Raw genomic sequence first — 23,214 nt, forward strand, 5'->3', positions numbered from 1 at the left:
AATTACATGGATATCACACAAAGTTCCACTAGAATCTTTACTGACTGGTTAGTGAAATCATATCAAGTTTTTTCATGTTTTTCTCATGTATTTCTTATTTTACAAGATTATGTGCCTTTGAACATGACTTTTTTCCATACTTTATTAACCCATAAAGACCCAGTACTACTTTTGTGGCAGTTCCCAATTAAATTTTTCTACATATTTACTTTTTAAAGTGATTTATCACCATTGTTTTTAATAATATCCTTTGTATTTTGCATTTTTTCAATGGAAATCATGTATTTTCCTACATTAAATTTACTGACCATGTGGATGTTCTTAAAGGCTCAGATGAATGTGGAGGGTTATTATATCAGAAACAGAAAACTGAAGAAAAAGTGATTTTTGGGGGTAAGATATATCATTAACTGAATGTAAAAACAAGTGTGTCCATCCACTGTCATTGATCCAACTCCATGGGTTTTACTGGTGACTCAGTGTTGTAGAAGATGACGGTGTTTCCACGGTAACTTCAGAGCCTCTGAACGTCCAAATGGGTCATGTCTGATGACCATGAAAACATGACAAACTGCATTTTATCACAATTATTTCAAAGTATTGATAGGATTAGTGGTTCAGAAGTTTTCAACATTTTAGATCAGTAGACGACTGTAGTTGCCAGTGGCTCTTTGGGACTTTATGGGTTAAGACTTTCACACAAAATTCCAGACTTTTCAAGGTCTGGAAAACAGCATTTTAAAATTCCGTGCTTTTGAAGACTTTCAAGACCTGCACAGACACCTTGGTTTATGTCTGTTGTCTGTCCCAGAGTCAGAAGCAGACATGGAGAAGCTGCGTTCAGCTTCTATGCTCCTCATGTCTGGAACAAACTCCCAGAAAACCTCAGATCAGCTGAAACACTCAGGTTTTTTAAATCCAGGCTCCAGACCCACCTGTTCTCAGCTGCATTTGAATAGTTTGTATTCATCAGTTCAGATCTGTGCTGTTCCTATTAAGCTAAAAGTTTTTATCTGTTTTATCTATTTATCTGATTTTTTTTGTTGTTTGTTTTTCTCATGCCTATACCTTTTATTGCTTCTGCTGTAATGCTTTTAATGTTTTATGTAAAGCACTTTGAATGGTCTTGTACGAAAATGAAGTGTAGAACAAACATAAAAAGCCAGTGTATCTGTGTCAGAGGGTCCATCTGTGGAATAATCTGGAGCAAAACTGGAGAACGTCGTCTTCACTTTGTGCATTTAAAAGGACGTATAAATCCACTATTATAACAAAATACACAACATTATAGAAGTACGCATAAAATAAGATATTATTGTAGTTAATTGGTTATCATGATAAGAAGATACTATCATATTTATTGATTATTGTATTTGGAGTAAATATTTAAAGTGCATATAAATATTATAGTTTATATTAAAAACGGTTGATTACGTTAATCTGATTGTGTGTGAGGTGACTAAAAAGTGTATATGAATGGTTTGTATGGATGTTTTGTGTTACTGTAAAAATATACAGCGGAAAATGTGTGTTAACAAAGCAAAGGAAGTGAATCTAGTTTGATTATTAGTTTGTAAAAAGGGGGTGGAGTCAATAAGTTATACTTTTGCCCACTCCTTTTCGAGCGCAGAAAAATTGTATTGATTTATTTTTTGGACCATGTTGTATGATTCTTTATCTGATGCTTCTATGAGCTCGAAATAAAACTACTACTACTACTACTACATGAAATGTGCTATAGAACTAAACCTGCCGTGCCTTCTCCATCCCCCTGGCCTTCCCCTCAGTATGGTCTCCATCTGTTTAGTGACACTGATACCTAGACTGAATTGTTTTCTTGCAGTTCGAACATGGTCAAGATAAATGTGCAATACAGAGCAAAAGTCCTACTGAGGCTCTGCGGACGTGCACAGACAAACACAGACTGACTGGTTGGTGGTGCGGATGGCTCTGAAGATGAAGACGTAGCAGTAGATGATGATGAAGAGCGGCAGGAAGAAGACGAAGATGAAGAGCAGCATGGTGTAGGCTCGCACCGATGGCGTGAAGGTCATGTAGTCCCATGTACAGGACGTCAGCAGACCCTCAGGGACGTACGCACCTGGTACACACACAGACACAAAGCCTTTCAATACTGCACTCACATCATTTCACCTCAAACTGCTGTGCTTCTGCCGCCTCCTCTCAGGCTGCACAGATCACAGGCTCAGAAGTTGAAACTGAAGCAGACTGTACATTAAGACAACATGTGTGTAGGGCAGTGTTTTTCAACCCTGGGGTCACCTGGTTTTCAAATGGGGTCGCCTGAAATTTCTAGTAGTTCATATAAAAAAAAAAACAAATAAACAAACATACAATAAAAAATATATGTTGAGTTGACAGAGGCAATCCCAATCCATAACAGACCTGACAAACTGAGTGTGAAACTGCAGCACTGTGCTTCTGTTTCTGTGTCACATGTTCACTGTGGTCAGTTTCAGATGCTGCAGCTCTTTCATAATTCATCGTTTCAGTTCTTGTTTGTTCAGTATTAATTGTCCTCCTTGGAAATCACAGCTGGACTGACTGGACAGATCCTGACCAAGGAAAATCAAATTCTCTCTTTGTGCAGTAATCTACACCTGGATTTACTGCCTCTGCCCACAATAATAGACATTATATAGACCAGGGCTGTCACACTCATTTTAGTTCAGTTCCACTTTCAGCTAAATTAGATCTGAGTGGGCCAGACCATTAAAATAATAACATAATAATATATAAATAATGTCAACTCCAAACTTTTCTCTATGTTTTAGAGTGAAAAAAGTACATTTACATTATGAAAAGGTTTACATCTACAAACTATCCTTTCAAAGGACGTGAATAATATGAACAAACTGAAAAAAAAAAAAAAGTGTAATTTGAACAATATTCTGCCTCAGTTTAACATTTACACATGTACATTGTAACTTACAGATCACAGTGGATCTACAAACACACAAAACATTTAATAACAGACAGAATCTTGTTAAAATTGTACTTACTTCTCTTACGACATTTCAGGTTGTTCATATTTGTTCAGGTTATTCACATTTTTTGCAAAATTATACTTTGTTTTAGTGTAAATACATGAAAGTATTTACATTTACAAAGAGAAAAATTTGGAATCGTCATTATTTATATGTTATTCTGATAGTATTTGACTGGTCCTGCCCACTGGAGATTGAATTGGTCTGAATGTGGAACCTGAACTAAAAGGATTGTTCAGATCTTAATGTAATTTTTGCATTTCACAAATTCATCCAAAGGCCGGACTGGACACTGGGCTGCAAGTTTGACACCTGTGATATAGACTAAATGTCCTCTAAAATTAATGTTTGTTTGCAACATAGTATAGCAAACTATTACATGATCAAAAACAAATAAATTTTAGCAAGAAATAAGTCTCCGTTTTGAATGTCTGGGGTCGCCAGAAGTTTGTGATGTTAAAATGGGGTCATGAGCCAAAAAAGGTTGGAACCACTGGTGTAGGGGGTGATGGAGTCCAGGTGACACAAGAAACTGAAGAAAGTAGTTTATGAGACAGAAACACACAGACATGTACACACTGATGGAAAATAGGACCTATATGTATCAAAAGGTCACCATATTTTCACTGTCTGGGTCACAGTAATAACTGATTAAGAACCAGGGGTGGAAGAAAATATCAGTTCTGCAATATATCGCAATATTTCATTTCATGACACTGTATCAATATTTGAGGTATTTATTCAAATGCAGTCATGGCGGAGGTTCATTTTGTTTGAATGTCAACCCCCTCCCAGAAAAGTAACTGTCCACAAATCCACTATAACAACACTATATACTGACTTTGAGTTCTCAATAGGGATGTAACGAGTACCGGTATAACGATAAACAGCAGTAAAATTGCCAACAGTTAGTATTACCATTTAAATTCTAATTATCATGATAACCATGTTTGATTACCGCACTTTTCCAGAGAAAACACCGATGTAAAGATCTGCTTTTATGTCAAATATTTGAGCATAGTTTTAATTTATTACAATTTTAATTGTATATACCTGATATTTGGAACCAATATTCACTATTAACCCTTCCATGCACAGTGGTCACTCCAGTGAACAGCTATTCTACAGCTGTTCTCTTGTATATTCATGGATTTTGTTGTTTTACTTGCATATCAACCAACACAGAGGACGCTTATGCAACACCCCATACATTACAATTCATACCATTACTGTTCCTGCTCTTGCTGAACCTGATCTGCAGTAACATATTTGAGTCTAATCAATCGCTAATTGTTATTAGACTGTAATTTAAATGTCTTTTAAAACAAAAAGTTTTCTTTGTTGCATATTATCTGAGTGAGTAATAACTAGTATTACAGTATGTTAAAATGTGAGGAAACATCAGATTCACACCATTAAACATGATTTTATTTCATAATTTTCACACAGTATGTCAGTAAATACATGTTGTTTTTGCTTCAAAATTAAATGCATGGTGTTTCATAAAAAATTTCAATCACATTGTTTTTTTCCTGCCTAAAGAGGAATAAAAGCATTCAGGAAAAAAATCTTGATGTTGGTAATCATAATTCATGCATGAAAGGGTTAAAGTCTTATTTATGCAATACATTATTTACATTTTTCAAATCGGATTTACATTTTTTTGTGTTTTCTGGCCTTTAATGTTGATTAAAGTTGGTTGAATGTTGATTTTATGTAGGTTAAAGTGAAAAAATAATAGGCAGTTGATAATAATGAAGTTGTGCAGAAAAAAAAACAGATCCCAAACATGGGTATAGTAAACATTTGTTTATATAGTATATAAAGGCAAAATGAAAAGGACTGAAAAACAGACAAAATAGACTCAGACCACTAAGGGTTAATATCTGAATGTTTCTGCCAAGAGAAAGTGCATTAGGCCAATTATTTTATTTGGGGTTTTTTTTGTTGTTGTTTTTTTAAGTTCAACTTAGTTAAATTATTTCAGGTTCTGTATCAGTACTTTTTGAACATTTTGAGCACAATTTCAACAACACCATGATAATAATGATAACTGTGATAATTTTGGTCACAATAAACGTGATATGACATTTTCATCTGGTTCCATCTGTAGTTCTCAGCAGTACACAGTCTTTGCTTCAGTGTTTGGGCAACTTTTATCTTTTTATCTCTCCAGAACTCCTGGCAGTGGAGTTGGTTCTTCATAACGTGTCTTTGTAAAACCTGCTCTTGAACCTGTGAAGTCCTGAATAGCCTGAACCTGAAAAAATATTGACTTGTCTGTCCTCAACAGGACAATTTGTTCTTTACAGTAGAAAAACACCAGATCACAGACACATACATTATACCGCTGTTAAAAATAACTATCCCTGATACGACGCATGTACTGAAACCTTTTCCACATGGAGTCAAAGACATTCCACCACAGGAGGAATTATGGGAGGTCTGCTGGTCCTCCAACTCCTAATCTACATTAAATACATCAAGACTACAGAGTCTGCAGAGGAATGAAAACCAGGTGATAGAAAGAAGAAAAACACACTCCACTGAGAGTGTGTGTGTGTGTGTGTGTGTGTGTGTGTGTGTGTGTGTGTGTGTGTGTGTGTGTGTGTGTGTGAGCCACGCTGGCTGAACTGGAACTGAACTGAGAACAGAACGGACTGCAGTGGAAATGAACAATACATCTAATAAGATACAAACTGAGGATTCCAGCGGCTCCAGCCAGTGGACCGCTGAGATGGAGTCAGTATCAGCAGCTCTTTCACACGTTTACAGGCTAGTTTTGGTATGTTCTGTAAGTTTATGGCATTTTTCTGTCTTTTTTGCGTGACTGAAGTTTGAGGTCATTTTTAATCCTTTTATTGTTCTTTCAAGATATTTTTGCAGACATTCTGTTCAGTTTGGTTTGGACTCTTGTGGCCTTCCATTTCTTTTTCTTCTTCTACCCTGTGGTCTGAGTAAGGGTGGGCAACATGGACAAGAAAGTTCTCATATTTAACATTTTCACATCATTTGATACTGATAATTATCAAAATATATTTCAAATCCTTCTTTCTTTGCAGGTTAACTGTCAACGACCGCCAGCAACCAGATCCATCTACTGATGTAAACTGTTTCACACCCGTTGACCCCCTAATCCTATACCAGCGGTGGGCCGTCAGGACCAGGGAGGCCTTCTCTGCTGGTCTAAACACTATTAGAAACACTGACCTACATTTGTAACCTAAATTCTAATAATTCAGTGGTTTCCAACCTTTTTGGGCTCGTGACCCCATTTTAACATCACAAATTTCTGGCGACCTCAGACATTCAAAACGGAGACATTTTTTGGACTAAAATTAATTTGTTTTTGATCATGTAATAGTTTGCTATACTTTGTTGCCAATAAACATTAATTTTAGACAACATTTAGGCTATATAATATAAATTTTTATTAGTTTTAATTTTTTATGAATTACTAGAAATTTCGGGTGACCCCATTTGAATTCCAGGTGACCCCACATGGGGTCCTGACCCCAAGGTTGAAAAACACTGTAATAATTGTTCCATGTAATTGTACTAACTTATTCCCAGTAGACTATTCTCTTCATTTCTTAGCGTTTCTCTTGGCTTCACAGCTTCCAGTACGTTTACGTGGATGGAGGATATTTTGTCCAATCAGATTTCAGTCTCTATATGTTGCCAGGGTTAATCTAATCTGCCCTGGGCCTTCAGAATCTGGAGTGAAGGCTCATGGAACTTCAGCTGTGTAGTTTCAGGACCGTCTCTTTAACCAATCAAATTTGACCTTCACCTCATAGGGTCAGCTAGCTGACCCCAGGGTCATCAGCACTGATCCTTCCTCTGATTGGACGGTAAGAGCAAATCTACTATTTGATATATCTTTGGCTGTATTCTTTTGGATTCATGTCAGTAAAGCTCATTGAGCTGAACTGAACTGAACTACAAATACATTTGAGGTAGAATTTTTTTACAGCCACAATGGCTGACGGAGAAGAAGAAAGTGTTTTGGTCTCACACAGAGCTCAAGGCAAGGTTCGAATAGTTTTAGATTTTTCATTATAGTTTAGTTTTATTTAGTTTGGACTTTTTTTTCTCTAATTCCGTTACTTTTAATTCCTTTTTAGAGCAGGTTTGATAGTTTTTATTAGATTTCTTTTTTTTCTTCTAAATGCTTAGTTGTATTTTAGTTGTAGTTCAGTTGTAGTTCAGTGGTCTCTTTTCTCTTCTTCTCTGTGCTCCTATTCAAATCAATCCCAGACAGGACTCTGCTGCTTTAGTCTCCATGTTTCCAGGTAGAGTGGGGACCAGAAGACGACTGGAAACCACAAGTGAACACAAGTGACGGAGCAAAAAGTGTCGTATGGAGACAGCAGCTAAAATTGCTAGAGTGAAATAACCTCATAATTGCTTTCATATCAATCCGACATTGAGAAAGACGAAAACGAAGGGAATTTTATCAATAATTTTCATCCGTTTTAGTTAGTTTTATAAGTACACAATACAGTTTCAGTTAGTTATTGTTTTTTCTTTTAATTATAGTTTTTATTTCTTTCAGTTAACAAAAATGTTTTTTCAATTCTAGTTTTCGTCATTTCATTAGTTTTCGTTAACGATAACAACATTGCTTCGAGGTGGACTTTTCCAGAAAATATCGTGAGGAGAGGTCAGCCAACCCACGAGCTCACAGGTGTCAAACATGTGGCCCGGGGGCCAAATCTGGCCCACCAAAGGGTCCAATCTGGCCCATGGGATGAATTTATGAAGTGCAAAAATTACACTGAAGAAATTAACAATCACTGGTGTCAACATCCTTTTAATTCAGGTTCCACATGGAGATGCATACGGACCAATTAGTTCTCAAGTGGATCAGAGCAGTAAAATATTACCCTATAAATAATGACAACTGCAAATTTTCTCTGTGTTTTGGTGTAAAAAAGTTAAATTACATGAAAATGTTTACATTGACAAACTATACTTTTACAAAAAAATTGAATAACCTGAACAAATATGAACACCATGAAATGTCTAAAGAGAAGTAAATGCAATTTTACCAACACTCTGTTATTAAATGTTATGTGTGTTAGTAGATCCACCGTGACCTGTAAGTTATAATGTACACGTGTAAATGATAAACAGAGGCAGAATATTGTTAGAATTGCACTTATTTTTCTTAAGACATTTCAACTTGTTCCTATTATTCAGATTTTAAGGAAACTTTTTGGATGTAAACATTATCATAATTTAACTTTTTTCACTGTTATTATTTTACTGGTCCGGCCCACTGCAGATCATACTGAGCTGAATGTGGAACTGAACTGGAATGAGTTTGACAGCCCTGCACCAGCTGGTCCAGTGGACGTCCTCTGTCCTCAGCTGAATAGAAACTTATGCCAGGAATACGACTGGACAGAGGAGACTCTCAGCCTTGGCCTTCATGGACATAAAAAAGGAATTATTTTTGGAACTCAAACACACAGATCACCTCCTGACGATTGTTTATGGATTTGAATTATTTGTATAAGATGAAACAAGGCAAAAATAATATAAAATACACAAAAAGGCAAAAACTGTGTACAAAGTACAACAAAAGGAACATGACAATGTAAAAGACATGGACATAAAACACTCAACAAAATTTTAATATTTTAAAAGATATATGCTGGTTTTCACAATATTAATTCAAAATGAGAACATATAATTAGAGTTCAATCAGAGGAAGACAAATATATAGACACGTTTAGTTCTAAGGGATTTAGTCAACGATCATCAACCATAAAAAAAAACAAAAAAAACACAAAGACTAATTAAATGTCTAAACTTCTAAATAAATCTACTTCTCACAATATGAAAATATTTCACAATAATGTCTCTGTGTTTTTATTTCAATGTTTTGATGGACATAATGACTGTTTTTGGTTATGATGCATTTTTCTGTATTATTCAAAATGTACGTACTCCATCCGAAGAACGGTGGCAGACTCCAGCCCAGAGAGTAGACCCAGGCCGCCATGAGGATGAGAACAGCCCGTTTCCGTGACAACATACCAATGGAGGTCAGAGGGCGCGTGATGACAAAGTAGCGGTCGACGGCGATGATTGTGAGCGTGATCATGGAGCAGATCCCAAAGAGAGCTCCACAGAATGCATACAGTTCACACGCTGAGGAAAGAAAAAGGACGTAAACCTTTAATTCTAAACATGTTTACGCTGAGTCTGTCTTTTATCTGTTATTAGATCTGACTATTGAAAATTACCCTTACACTCTTGTCATTTGGTACAATGGTGCAGTTATTTTTATTCTTGTTATTGTCAACAAACAGACTAACAGCAGCGGCGTGTTCATGGTACAAACAGAATCATCTGGGTCTGTATGTTTATTTCATAGGTCTGTGCAAACAGCCATTTTTTCATGATAATACGTTTATTATCTCATTGATATAATGGTTGAGAACCAGTCAAAATGAGAACATTCCTGGGTTCTGGCTCAGCAACACATGTGAGGCAGACGCCAACGTGGAAAAGACTCTTGACAGACAGAAGAGACTTATCACATACTGTAATATCTTCTCATAGCCCTCAGAGGTCTAAAGGTGTTTCTCTCCATTTTAAGATACTTTCTTAACCCTTTCATGCATACTGGTCACTCCAGTGCACAGTTATTTTACAGCTGTTCTCTTGTATATTCATGGGTTTTGTTGTTTTAGTTCCATATCAGCCAACACAGTGGACACTCATGCACCATCCCATCCACTGTAATCCATACCATTAACGTGTGTGACGGACTGCAGTGGGACGAGTAAGAGTGAATGGTTGGATGTGAATGAATATTTTATACAGATGGAGTTATAGATATGCATTTTTTACTGTTGTTTAATGCTTTAGTTTTTATTAAAGTCTGTTTTTTCAATGAGAACATCAGCCTGTTCAGGGACTACAGGTGGAAGTGAGCACTAGTGCTTCATCCTGGCGCACTACAGCTGTCCTGTTTAAGCTTAATGTGTATTATGCATTGTCTTTGTCTAAATAAGTAAATAAAATGGAAAAAAATAACTTTGCTGTTCTTGATAAACCTGATCTGCAGTCATATATGTTAGTGTAAATCAATTGCTAATTGTTATTAGACTGTAATTAACAGTTTTCTTAATCAAAAAGTTTTGGGTTTTTTTTTGCATATTATCTCCATGAATTGAGTAACAACTAGTATTAGAGTATGATAAAATGTGATAAAATGGCATTAGTGGCTTTAAAATGTTTTATTTCATGGCTTTCACACAGTTTTATCACTTTCGGATAATGTGTTTTAAATACATGTTTCTTTGCTTCAAAAATCCAATGCATGGTGTCCAGCTGAGTGGACATTTTGTAACTCCATGAAAATAGGGTCATAAAAAATTTCAGTTGGATTATTTTTTTTCCTGCCTAACAAGGAATAGAAACACTCAAGAAAAAAACATTGACCAAGGTTCTCATAATTCATGCATGAAAGGGTTAAAGTCACCTTTTTAAGGTACTTGCAAATAATACAGTATCCAAGTGTTTTATTTCAAAATGTTTAGGATAATTGATTCATTTCTATAGTGCTTTTCAAGGCATCCAAATCGCTTCACATTATTGATCCATTCTTCACTCACTCACACATTCACATTCTGGTGGTGGAGACACGGCCACATGACTGGGACAGAGCAGGATCTGAACTACCAACCCTTACTGGACAACCTGCTCTACCTCCTGAGCCACAGCCCCTTGTCCTAGTCTGCTGCAGAAAGAGATGATTCAATCCAAATGCTGAAAGGTGTGGGAGACTTTTGTGACCAATTATTCATCCAGTCTGTCCGTCCTCAGTCATCTCCTCAGTTTCATGAACCTGTTCGTCTGTCATTCCTCAGCTGAATCTCTTACATTACAGTGAACAGTTTCTTAGTTCCATCCACCACAAACAAACCATGTGTTTACAGTCAGAGCTGGGAGGGAACTGGGCATCTGAGGAATTTTATTGCGACGTGCATTGTGGGAAATGACGGTTTGCTCAGCCGCCTGACAGCAGCAGCTGCTACAGACATGAGGCGGAAACGGCAGAGCTCCCTTCCCTCTGTGGCATATTCCTTCAGCTGTTTCAGCTGTTTCAGCCGTTTCCACGTCGCGTTTGTTTCATCCATATAATGTCATATGGTCTGTGCTACCGCTGCTGCTGTCAGGCGGCACTTCTTGTTTTATTAATTAATGAAATATTTATTAGAAACTGAAATGGCAGTGAGATTACAAAATCTGGTTTTAATGGAAGTCAAAGAGGCACCTTCAGGCCCATGAAGGTGTGTGAGGAGGATCTGACACCACATAAAAAATACTAATGCAGTCAAATCAGTTTGTTGCTAATCTTTGACATATCCACGACTCTAAACACCACCAATGTCCATCACACTACTATTTAGATACAGACAATAAACAATAGTTTTTGTTTTTGTTAAATATAATTCAAGTTGTTGAGGAGATTTATTGAAAAAAGCCCCCAAAAATATTGACATATGATGATTTTATCGCATCCTTTTGTGCGTACATATTTGCTATGAAGGTGTCCAGAAAATGTGTAAATTTGAGGAGAACATAAAGGTTAAAGCAGTGTTTTTTCAACCTTGGGGTTGGGACCCCATGTGGGGTCGCCTGGAATTCAAATGGGATCGTCGGAAATTTGTAGTAATTGATGAAAATAAAAATAAAAAACTTAGAAATTACCTAGAAGCACTCAGAGAGCACAGACCTCTGCCAAGGCAGATCAGTGCCCCCCCCTGATCACTACTAAAATTTAATCATTTGTTCCTTGTGCCAGTATCAACATTTCCTGAAATTTTCATCCAAATATGTCCATAACTTCTTGAGTTATCTTGCAGACAGACAGACAGACAGACAGACAGACAGACAGACAGACAAACTAACGCCAAAAGAAACCGAACCTCCTTGGCGGAGGTATAAAATGAGGCTTTTCAAAATAGCCAACAGATAATAAATAAAATGCCCAATTAAAATTGAAACATTAGATAAAAACCATTTATTATGTTAACGCTATAAACATTTTTATAAAATGTATTATAAATGGTCCTTTGTCCTATTTTCAAAGTTAATGAGAGAAGAATAACTTTCTAAATAACATGGCACAGTAGTGGAAACTGTTTTTTGTTGTTTATTGTTATTTGCAACTTCTCACTTATACTTGTAGTTTGCTGTTGAGACTAGACTGTTTTTAAATCCTTGTTTAAGTCTGTCGCTCTTAGCATCAGTTTTTGGACAATCACTTTTATAAACTCAGCATTTCATAGAATAAACTACATATGTTGTACAATGATCTGATCTCTGATAAAAACATAACATCATGTGGTCTGTAAACTCCTGACTGTAAACTGTACCACTGTCCAAAAGAAATTCACGTTAATGTGTGTCTTCAAACTGTACGTTGCATCCGCTTTAAAGGATTATAAAACACCAGGTTTGTTTAGTGAGTTAATTATTTCACTGTCTCCAGAGGATGATAAAACAATGGTAGTGGGTATACAAGTGGACACAGATGTAAACCCACCACTGTTTATAGGATGAATGTGTGTTTGAGTGTGCATGCTGTCACCTTTCTCTCCAAAGATCCACCTCTTGTGCATACTAGTGGTGAAGACGATGGGCGTCTGGGTCCACACATCAGCAGGTCAGTGATCGCCAGGGGTTAATGATGAACATGTTGGATGGTGTTCGCAGGCTACGACTCCTGACAACACACGACATGTAGTGTCTCATATCATATCATACCACATATCATATCATATCATATCATATATCATATCATATCATATATCATATCATACCACATATTGTATTATATCATATATCATATCATATCATATCATATATCATATCACACCACATATTGTATTATATCATATCATATATCAAATCATATCATATATCATATCATACCACATATTGTATTGCATCTATCATTATATATTCATATATCATATTATACCACATATTGTATTATATCATTATCATATCATATCATATCATATCATATCATATCATCTCATATCATATCATATCATATAATACCACATATTGTATTATATCATATCATATATCATATCATATCATATATCATATCATACCACATATGTGATTTATACATATCATATATCATATCATATCATATATCATGATCATACACATATTGTTTGCATCATATAATATACTCATATCCATATATCATATTATACCACATATTGTATTATATCATATCATATATATCATTACATATATCTACCACATATTGTATATATCATATCATATATCATATCATATCATATATCATATCATACCACATATTGTATTGCATCATATCATATATCATATCATATTCATATACTATCATATATCATACCACATATTGTATTATATCATATCATATATCATATCATATCATATCATATATCATATCATACAAATATTGTATTATATCCTATCATATATCATATCATATCATATATCAATCATACCACATATTGTATTGCATCAGATCATATACATCATACTATCATATCATTCACTATCATATCATATATATTCATATCATATATCATATCTGTTGGGCCCGTAGGCCAGACAACAGTGAGACACCTGTCTCTGATCTGAAGGCGTAGGGACGCGACCCTCTCGTTCAACGGGGAAAACTCCAACACATGGCGGCTGAGCTGAGGGGCTATGACCACGCCCACACCAGCCCGCCGCCTCTCACCGCGGGCAACACCAGAAAAGTGGAGAGTCCAGCCCCTCTGGAGGGGTTGGGTTCCAGAGCCCCAGCTGTGTGTGGAGGTGAGCCCGACTAGATCTAGACGGTATCTCTCAGCCCCCCCCCCCAGTGAACTGACATTCCATGTCCCTAGAGCCAGACTCTGTGTCCGGGATCGGGTCGTCGGGGCCCCTGCCTTCGACTAACCCTAACCTAACCCTAACCCCGGCCCCTACGGCTCCCTCGGTGGGTGGTGGGTCCTCCTTCGGGCTGGGCCCGGCGGACCCCGTGGGCATAGGCCCCGACCACCAGGTGCTCACATTCGAGCCCCCAACCCCAGGCCTGGCTCCAGGGTGGGGCCCCCAGCTGCACCATACTGGGGGACATCACTTTCCTCGATGTTCCCTCTCCATAGGGGCTTCTGAACTGCTGTGAGTCTGTCCACAGTATTCTTCAGCATCGGTGGTGCTTCCATGGTTCAGAACGTTAGACCACAGTTTAAACAGATCAGTCACTTTAGTTCCTACTCAGTCGTCTTCTTCCTTCAGTCTGAGCCTTGCACTGGTGATGCGCGGGTCGTTTTTTTTTTTTTTTAAGCCACTTTGTGGAATTTTTTGACCCACCCTGCAAATAAAGTGATATTTTGTGGACAACCTGAGCCAGGTCTGCTGATCTGCTCATCACGACCGCTCACTGCTCCATGTTTTCATGTAGAAAGATGAGAGTATGGACATGTGCTGAATGAAGGCTCATGCACTGTCGGGTGATGGAAGAGAGAGAAGGAGAGAGAAAGAGAGAATAACACACGACTAGTCAACTCCAAACTACTTGTGCCACAGACGTCGACTGCATCAACAAACCGACTTTTCAGTGAATGCCCTAATGGCCTCTCATCTGGGTGGGGACCTGACCCAGTTGTCTGTGTACAGAGGTGTACAGTAGGGAACAGCTCTGTGGAGAACCCACGTGGGACACTGAGGGCTTCAGGGATACAGGAACCCACTGCAACTATGTATGCAGTCAGACAGACAGTCCCTGATCCACAGCAGATGGTGAAAAGAAGTCCAACGTCCAACAGTTTTGCATCAGTCTGTGTGGAAGTATTGTATTAAAGACAGAACTGAAGTCAACAAAGAGCAGCCTCACCTAACGGCCCTGCTGCTCCAGGTGGGAGATGGTGGCTGTGAAGTGGATCTGTGAGCTCTGTCTGCAAACTGAAGGGAGCTGAACGGGAGCTGGAGGCAGGACATGATGTGCGTTGGACCAGTTTCTCAAAGTACTTCATTATAACAGATATCAGAGTAACTGGTTGGTAGGGGTGGGAATCTATAAGAATTTAACAATTCCGATTCCATTATCAATTTACTTATTGATCTGATTCTTTATTGATTCTCTTATCGATCTCACTGGGTGAAGGGAATAAAAGAGTACAAACATGGTGGTTTGCATGAACTGTCTTTATATTTCCATCTGCACAGAAAATAGAACATATACAGTATGAACAAATAATACAGATGATGCCTGGCCTGGTTTGGGGGGTGGGGGGGGGGGTACAGTGCCAGTGAACTCCAGACTCTTTACTAATTCCTCTATTGCGGCATTTCTACTACATGGAACCAGTTCGACTCTGCTCGTCTCCTGTTGTTGTGCTCCTCATTTCCTTTCCTCTACCTTCAGAAACTTGTATTTGAGGGGGTACGACGTTTGTTGCCCGCACCGGAACTGGAACTGGGCCCAGATGACGGTCTGGTGTTCACTCTGACACTAGATTCACAAGCACCGCTGAGTAGAGAATCAAATGAATCACATGTGGACGAACGTTTGAACAGACTGGAGGGATTCCACCTTTAGAAGAAATGGAAGCTTTGACAGAGTTCAGCTGGACCTGGTGTGGTCTGTGAGACCTGGGTGGTCTTGTTTGGACCTTGTGTGGTCTGTTTGGACCTGGTGTGGTCTGTTTGGACCTTGTGTGGTCTGTTTGGACCTTGTGTGGTCTGTTTGGACATGGTGTGGTCTGTTGGACCTTGTGTGGTCTGTTTGGACCTGGTGTGGTCTGTTTAGACCTGGTGTTGGTCTGTTTGGACCTGGGTGTGGTCTGTTCGGACCTGGTGTGGTCTGTTTGGACCTGGTGTGGTCTGTTTGGCCTTGTGTGGTCTGTTTGGACCTGGTGTGGTCTGTTTGGACCTTGTGTGGTCTGTTTGGACCTGGTGTGGTCTGTTGGACCTTGTGTGGTCTGTTTGGACCTGGTGTGGTCTGTTTAGACCTGGTGTGGTCTGTTGGACCTGGTGTGGTCTGTGTAGACCTGGTGTGGTTGTTTGGAACCTGGTTTGGTCTGTTTGGACCTGGTGTGGTCTGTTCGGACCTGGGTGGTCGTTCGGAATGGTGTGGTCTGTGTCGACCTGGTGTGGTCTGTTCGGACCTGGTGTGGTCGGTTTGGACCTGGTGTGGTCTGTTGGACCTGGTGTGGTCTGTTTGGACCTGGTGTGGTCTGTTTGGACTGGTGTGGTCTGTTGGACCTGGTGTGGTCTGTGTAGACTGGTGTGGTCTGTTGGACATGGTGTGGTCTGTTGGACCTGGTGTGGTCTGTTCGGACCTGGTGTGGTCTGTTTGACCCTGGTGTGGTCTGTTCGGACCCTGGTGTGGTCTGTGTAGACCTGGTGTGGTCTGTTTCGGAACCTGGTGTGGTCTGTGTAGACCTGGTGGTGGTCTGTTTGGGACCTGGTGTGGTCTGTTTGGACCTGGTGTGGTCTGTTCGGACCCTGGTGTGGTCTGTTGGACTGTTCTGCCTCAATTCATGTTGTCTTCGTTCTGACCAAAACAATGCAGCGTACGTGTGACATCATCGCGCATGCGTAACACAGGTGAATCGATAAACAGAATCGTTAAGCAGGCAGGGCAAACGATTCCAAGGGATCGAGGCTACTGGGATCCGGCTCTCAAAAGAACCGGTTTCTCGATTCCCATCCTACTGGTCAGTAGTTGATGAGGTTGATGTCGGTCGGTTTTGGGCAGTACAGTTGTTGACACAGGAGCTGATGTAGGACAGGACAGATGTGGTGTGCTCCTCCAGGTCCTGGTGTTGAAACACGCTCCAGTCTGTGCCTTCACAACAGTCCTGCAGCTGATGTACTGCACCCTCTGGCCATGTTTGAACAGTCTTTGTGGCTGGGGGGGATCTCCTCCTGACGGGGGTGTATGCAGGAATCAATAGAAAGGACATGTGACCTGACAGGCCAGGTGTAGTGAGGGGGGTGCGCTATAGCAGGGGTCTCAAACATGTGGCCCGGGGGCCAAATGCGGCCCACAAAAGGTTCCAATCTGGCCCGTGGGATGAATTAGCAAAGTGCAAAAATTCCACAGCCAATAATAATAATAACTAGAAGCACTCGGAGAGCACAGACCTCCGCCAAGGCTGATCAGTGGCCCCCCCCGTGGGCCCCCCCACACCCGATCACCACCAAAATTTAATCATTTCTTCCTTATCCCATTTCCAACAAACCCTGAAAATTTCATCCAAATCTGTCCATAACTTTTTGAGTTATGTTGCACACTAACGGACAGACAAACAAACAAACAAACAAACCCTGGCAAAAACATCACCTCCTTGGCGGAGGTAATAATAAATTTTATTTATAAGCACCTTTCGAGACGCCCTAGGACACTGTACAACAAGATAAAAGAGACAATCCATAAAATACAAAGAAATAAAGGCTGTAGAATTTATGTTAGTTCAGGTTCCACATACAGACCAATATGATCTTAAGTGAAATAACAGTATAATAACCTACAGAATATAATGACTCCAGATTTTCTTCTCAGTCTGATGTGAAAAAAATAATCTAACATTATGCCTGTAAATAATGACAACTTCAAATTTTTGTCTTTGTTTTAGTGCAAAAAAATAACATGAAGTTGTGAAAATATTTACATTTACAAACTATCCCATGACAGTAAAACATGGATAACCTGAACAAATATGAACAACCTGAAATGTCTAAAGAAAATTCAGCACAATATGAACAATTTTCTGCCTGTTCCTCAGGGTTAGTGTCTTTGTAGATCTGATTTATAGTGCACATGGACAAATGATAAATTGAGGCAGAATATTCTTAAACTTACTCTTATTTTTCTTAAGAATTTTCAGTTTTTTCAGGTTATTCACATCTTCTTTGTTTGGATAGTTTATAAAAGTAAGTATTTTCATAATTTAATGGGTTTTTTTCCACTAAAACAAAGACAATAATTTGGAGTTGTCATTATTTATAGGTTATTCTGTTATTATTTTACGGTCGGCCCACCTGCAGATCAAATTGGGCTGAATGTGGGACCTGAAAGAACATGAGTTTGAGAGCCCTGCTCCATAGCCTTTCTGTATGATGCTATTAGCTTTGTCCAGTGTGTTTATACCCGTTGTTGCACATTTAACTTTTTAAAACCTGACGTGTCAGCGCTGACACACCCTGCACATATGCAGTTTGGATGGCTGTAACTCCTTAACTATTTGTGCAACTGGAAAAAATACCAACGGTTTCTGAAACCTGAGTACGGTAATTTCACTCACACCTGTACAAGAAGTTGGAGAAGAAGCAGAAGCAATTTCTAAATGACTGCTAGATTTTAAAAGATCTGGAATAAAGTGCTCAAATGGACTCACTCACAGCATATTTTCTAACCTTTTGTTGTCAAAATAAGAAAAAAAAAGTCCAGGTGGTCCATTTTAGGCTGAGGGTTTAAAGGGTTTATATGCTGATCAATATGCTGATGGAGAATACTGACCTTAAATCAGCATGATTGAAGTCTCCAGCTATGATGTGCACTGAATCAGGACAGGAGTTCTGTTGACTGTTAGTGCTTTGTGCAGTACATCCATGGCTAAGTTACCATTTGCATCAGGTGGTATGTATACGACCATTACCATGACGACAGTAAACCCGCAAGGTATAGAGACGGTCTGCATTTGACAGTCAAATATTCCATGTTTGGGGAACAATGTCTGTGCACAGTCTTTGCATTTTTGCACCAGATGTTACTGTTGTATGCATAACCCCACTCCTCTGCTCTTACCAGAACCTCCATTCATCCAGTTACATCCTGCTAACTCATAGCCAAGTCCAGTATGACTGACTGCAGCTACATTTCTGTAATTATCATCATACAGCAGTGATGGACACACTTGTTGGCTGCAATCTGTATTCTCAGTTAGTCAGTCTTATTTGTTATGGACCTGGCACTGAAGAAGAAAAAACCACGTAGCGGTAGCTTAAAGAGTTGCCTCTGTAGCCGTGTGAGTGGGCTGGCCCTGCAGCCTCACTTTGGTATTTTGACACTGAATACATTCATGTGCACACAAAGTATTTCCATTATTAATCTCATTTGACAGAGACATGTAATCTTCCTATTCCACATAGATATTCTAAATTGTTTTTTTTAATGGAGCATTTTCCAATTCAGACGTGTAATATGCTGGTGTTATTCCACATTATTAGGATTCTTGGACATGTATACAGTGCAATCAGAAATGGGTATAATTTGCTATTTTTACTAGTGGTTGTGGCACATGGTTTACCTGTTGTGTTTTTTTATGTGAACATCAATACCAGTATCTAAGAATACCTGAGCTGATAGTTCTATGGGCCCGATCTACTAAAGGTTTGTATTAAAACGTGTGCAAACTCATTGCACATGCAAAAAAAATGAACAAAACTGATGTACTAATAGTGTGCACTAAGGGTTGAGTCTTTCAAAGGTGCAAACAGCGTGTCTGCCTCCAGTTAGTACATTTGACACAATGAATATGCAACATGGGGCGTTTACATGCAATTGTGTGTGTGCTGGGAGGAGAAAATGTACATATGTTAATTTAGGACACGTAAAGTGATTTATCAAACCTGAAACAATTTTACTGATAGAAAGTGCGTCTATATTTAACACGTCTCAAAAGGAGGAGCAAACGGGTTGGATGTGTAAATACACACACATGGAAGTGGTTATTGTCACAAGAAGGAGATACTGAAACAATGAAAGATGCAGAGAACTCATTTGTCACCCTCATATGAACATTTTTGGAATGATGGAAGAAAAAATTATTTAGAAGTATGCCCCCCCACACACACACACACACACACACACAGTTTACAGGACTGTTGTGCCAAATGCTACTTTTCCACTTGATCTGATATTAAAACATCAAACACGCACCGACATTAGGCCTCAGTCTGACAAAATCATGTGCGTCTGACAGTCATTCAATCCAACAACTCCCACCTGTGAAATGAATCCGATGCCGCTGCCCGTGTGTCTGCATCATTCCAGCGCACTGTTCCTATGGAAGTACATCTGTCTCCTCAGATTTTGAATCATAAAAGCTATTGAATTTCTACCACTGAATTTTTTTTGCACTGAAATTAAGTATCTGAAATTTTGTCTCTGAATTCAACTACGTTCATAAATTTAGAATTAAAAAAATTCAGATGCAAAAAATTCAAAAGCAAAAAATTCAGATCACACATCCGGGACACCAAGGATAAGCAATGATTCCTTCTCAAGTCGAACCGACAGCCAGCCAATCGAGTTCCGTTAAGTTAACTTAACGACGTTACCCAACGTTGGGCAAGTGACACCGATGCAGGAAGACGGTCAGCGCGGATGTGTGATCGGAATTTTTTGCATCTGAATTTTTTGCATCTGAATTTTTTTTTATTCTAAATTTATGAACGTAGTTGAATTCAGAGACAAAAAAATCAGATACTTCATTTCAGTGCAAAAAAAAATTCCGTGCTAGAAATTCAATAGCTTTTATAATTCAGAATCTGATGAGACAGATGTACCTCCATATGTTCCCATTAGTGCTGGTGTATCCCATTAGTGCTGGTGTATCCCAGGTTGCCAGACATTTCGCACCCAGGCCGTCTCATGCTCCAAACATACAGGGTCAGAAAAGACCTGCTCCTGTATCCCAAAGCAGTTTTTCCAGCATATTGTCTCCATGGTGACAACCAGTAACGTACGCAAAATCCTCATTTAAATAGGACGGTCTCCCAGACTTTGCACCTATTGTAGTTGGCGCAAGCAATCTGAATAAATCACCAGCAAACCGCAGTTCAACCCCACACACAAAATTCTAGATTCACATCAATTAGTACACGCAAATTGGGATCTTAGTGGATCTGGCCCCATGTGTACTGTACAGCTGGATTCATTAAAATACACTAGATTTGACAAGTTAATTTCATTTGTAACCCTCATCTGAAAAGTGGTTAATGTGAAAACTGCTTAATTTGTAAAATCTCAGACAATAGTGAAAAGCTTTTGAAGGCAGGAGAAAGAGCCCGAGAAATCACTTAAGGCTGCTTCAGTCCTAAACTTTAATCAATAGAACTAGGACAGGCGATCAATAAGTGCCATACAAATACACAATCAATACGCTGTTCAAAGGTCAGACAGAAAGCCTCTTCAGTGGACGGACAGGCAGAGACGCACAGACAGACGATCAGACAGACATCTAAACACACCCACTGAAACACACATCACCTTTACATGAAGCCTTGACCATATTTGGACGCAGGAAGTGATCCTTACCTGCTGAATGCGTAGAGACCAGGAAGTTGCCGACCATGCCAGTGATGCCAATGGCCAGGATGACGGAGCCAATGGTGTAGTGGGCGTGGTCAGGCACATCCACCGTAGGAAAAGGGTGGGCGGCATCGGGCACCATCGCCGCCTAGTGGACACACCAGGAAGTAGAGAACATGTTCAGTTTGAAATCCAGCTGCAGATATCCAGTTACTCTTGTAATCAATTATCCAGTGGTTCCCAACCTTTTTTTTGGCTCATGACCTCATTTTAACATCACAAATTTCTGGCGACCCCAGACATTCAAAATGGAGACATTTTTTTGCTAAAATTAATTTGTTTTGATCATGTAATAGTTTGCTATACTATGTTGTAAATAAACTTTAATTTTAGACACATTTAGTCTGTATAATGTCTATTATTGTGGACAGAGGCAGTAAATCCAGGTGTAGATTACTGCACAAAGGGAGAATTGATTTTCCTCAGTCAGGATCTGTCCAGTCAGTCCAGCTGTGATTTACAAGGAGGACAATTAATACTGAACAAACAAGAACTGAAACTATGAATTATGAAAGAGCTGCAGCATCTGAAACTGACCACAGTGAACATTTGACAGATAACAGAACCACAGTGCTGCAGTTTCACAACCACAGTTTGTCATCTCTTCTATGTTTTGTGATTGTCTCTGTCAACTCACCATATATTTTTTATTAGTAAGTTTTAGTTTTTTTATTGATTACAAGAAATTTCAGGCGACCCCATTTGAATTCCAGGCGACCCCACGTGGGGTCCCGACCCCAAGGTTGAAAAACACTGAATTAATCTATCAATTTTCTTTGGTTTGATAAAACAATTATTTGAATAAGAGAAAAAATCACAAAAATGTTAAACGGACATGTCTGAAAATGACAAACAACCTGTCCTTTATTCCAGAACCATTTGCAGCAGTTATATAGGTGGGGGTGCGGTCCATAACTAACGCTGGCATGAAACAAAAGTGAAACTTACATACATTCAATGTCCAACTCCTGGGTTCTATTCCTCTGTTATACAACGGATCTTACACAAAATTTTCACAACTTCTAACCTGTATCCACTCTATGGCCCCCCACAATGCTGGGCCCCATGAATTTGTCACGACGCCCCAGTGCACGTGGACGTTTGTGAATTCTGAGACTACCGACAGTTCGGTTCAGGTGAACATTAGTGCCAGTCATGTAGGATAAAGGTGGAGGAAAACTCAGTCATAACCTGCCTGTTATTTCAATTGGTTGGCTGCCCCCCCCCCAGGATGAAATTCATTGAGCTGAGGTAGGGATGTAAAAACCAGAGGGGGGGTTGATCCCCCCCATCCCCCCAACAAATCTCACCCTGAATCTGTGCACTGCAGTCTTCAACACATTTGGCCAAAGACGTTCATTTAGTCTTCTGTTCATGTAATTCTACTTCTCTGGTGTGCTGTGCGGACGTGCACACCACAGCAGCACGTCGGATGACGCTTATGAGGAAGACTGGAGTCACAGTCCAAACTGTCAGGCAGGTAACATCTAAAAAAAGCTATACCTTGTCTGAACAAAAGAAAAAAGAGAAGTATAATTTCAACACATTTGGATCCAACTTAGTGACAACTGAACATGGAACTAACGTACAACTGTGTGTTGATTCTGGCGTCATGTGCATCACAACAAGCATCTGTGTGACACACAGCAGTGGAACCCATGTTTAGTAGCAGCAAAATAATTAAGGTCATGAAGATTTGATTCAGGAAAATTGGAACAGAATAATTTTTTTTTAATCCATTCGAGGCCATTAATCGTGTCAGTTCTAGTTTAAATATGAGTCAGGATAGAGAAACTGACCATTGGA

The 23,214-nt window shown here is 39.2% G+C and overlaps 1 protein-coding gene across 1 annotated transcript in view; it reads right to left on the bottom strand.

Moving 5' to 3' along the window:
- The window catches only part of LOC115434489 (melanopsin-A), a 104,851-nt gene that overhangs the window by 16,982 nt on the left and 64,655 nt on the right, over positions 1–23,214 (bottom strand). The window contains 7 exon segments of the mRNA XM_075353512.1: positions 1,930–2,101; positions 8,967–9,170; positions 12,625–12,687; positions 12,690–12,714; positions 12,717–12,759; positions 21,355–21,370; positions 21,373–21,496. Of these exon segments, the coding sequence (XP_075209627.1) occupies positions 1,930–2,101; positions 8,967–9,170; positions 12,625–12,687; positions 12,690–12,714; positions 12,717–12,759; positions 21,355–21,370; positions 21,373–21,496 (647 nt within the window).

Source organism: Sphaeramia orbicularis, chromosome 15 (genome assembly GCF_902148855.1).
Source record: "Sphaeramia orbicularis chromosome 15, fSphaOr1.1, whole genome shotgun sequence".
NCBI classification, from domain to species: Eukaryota; Metazoa; Chordata; class Actinopteri; order Kurtiformes; family Apogonidae; genus Sphaeramia; species Sphaeramia orbicularis.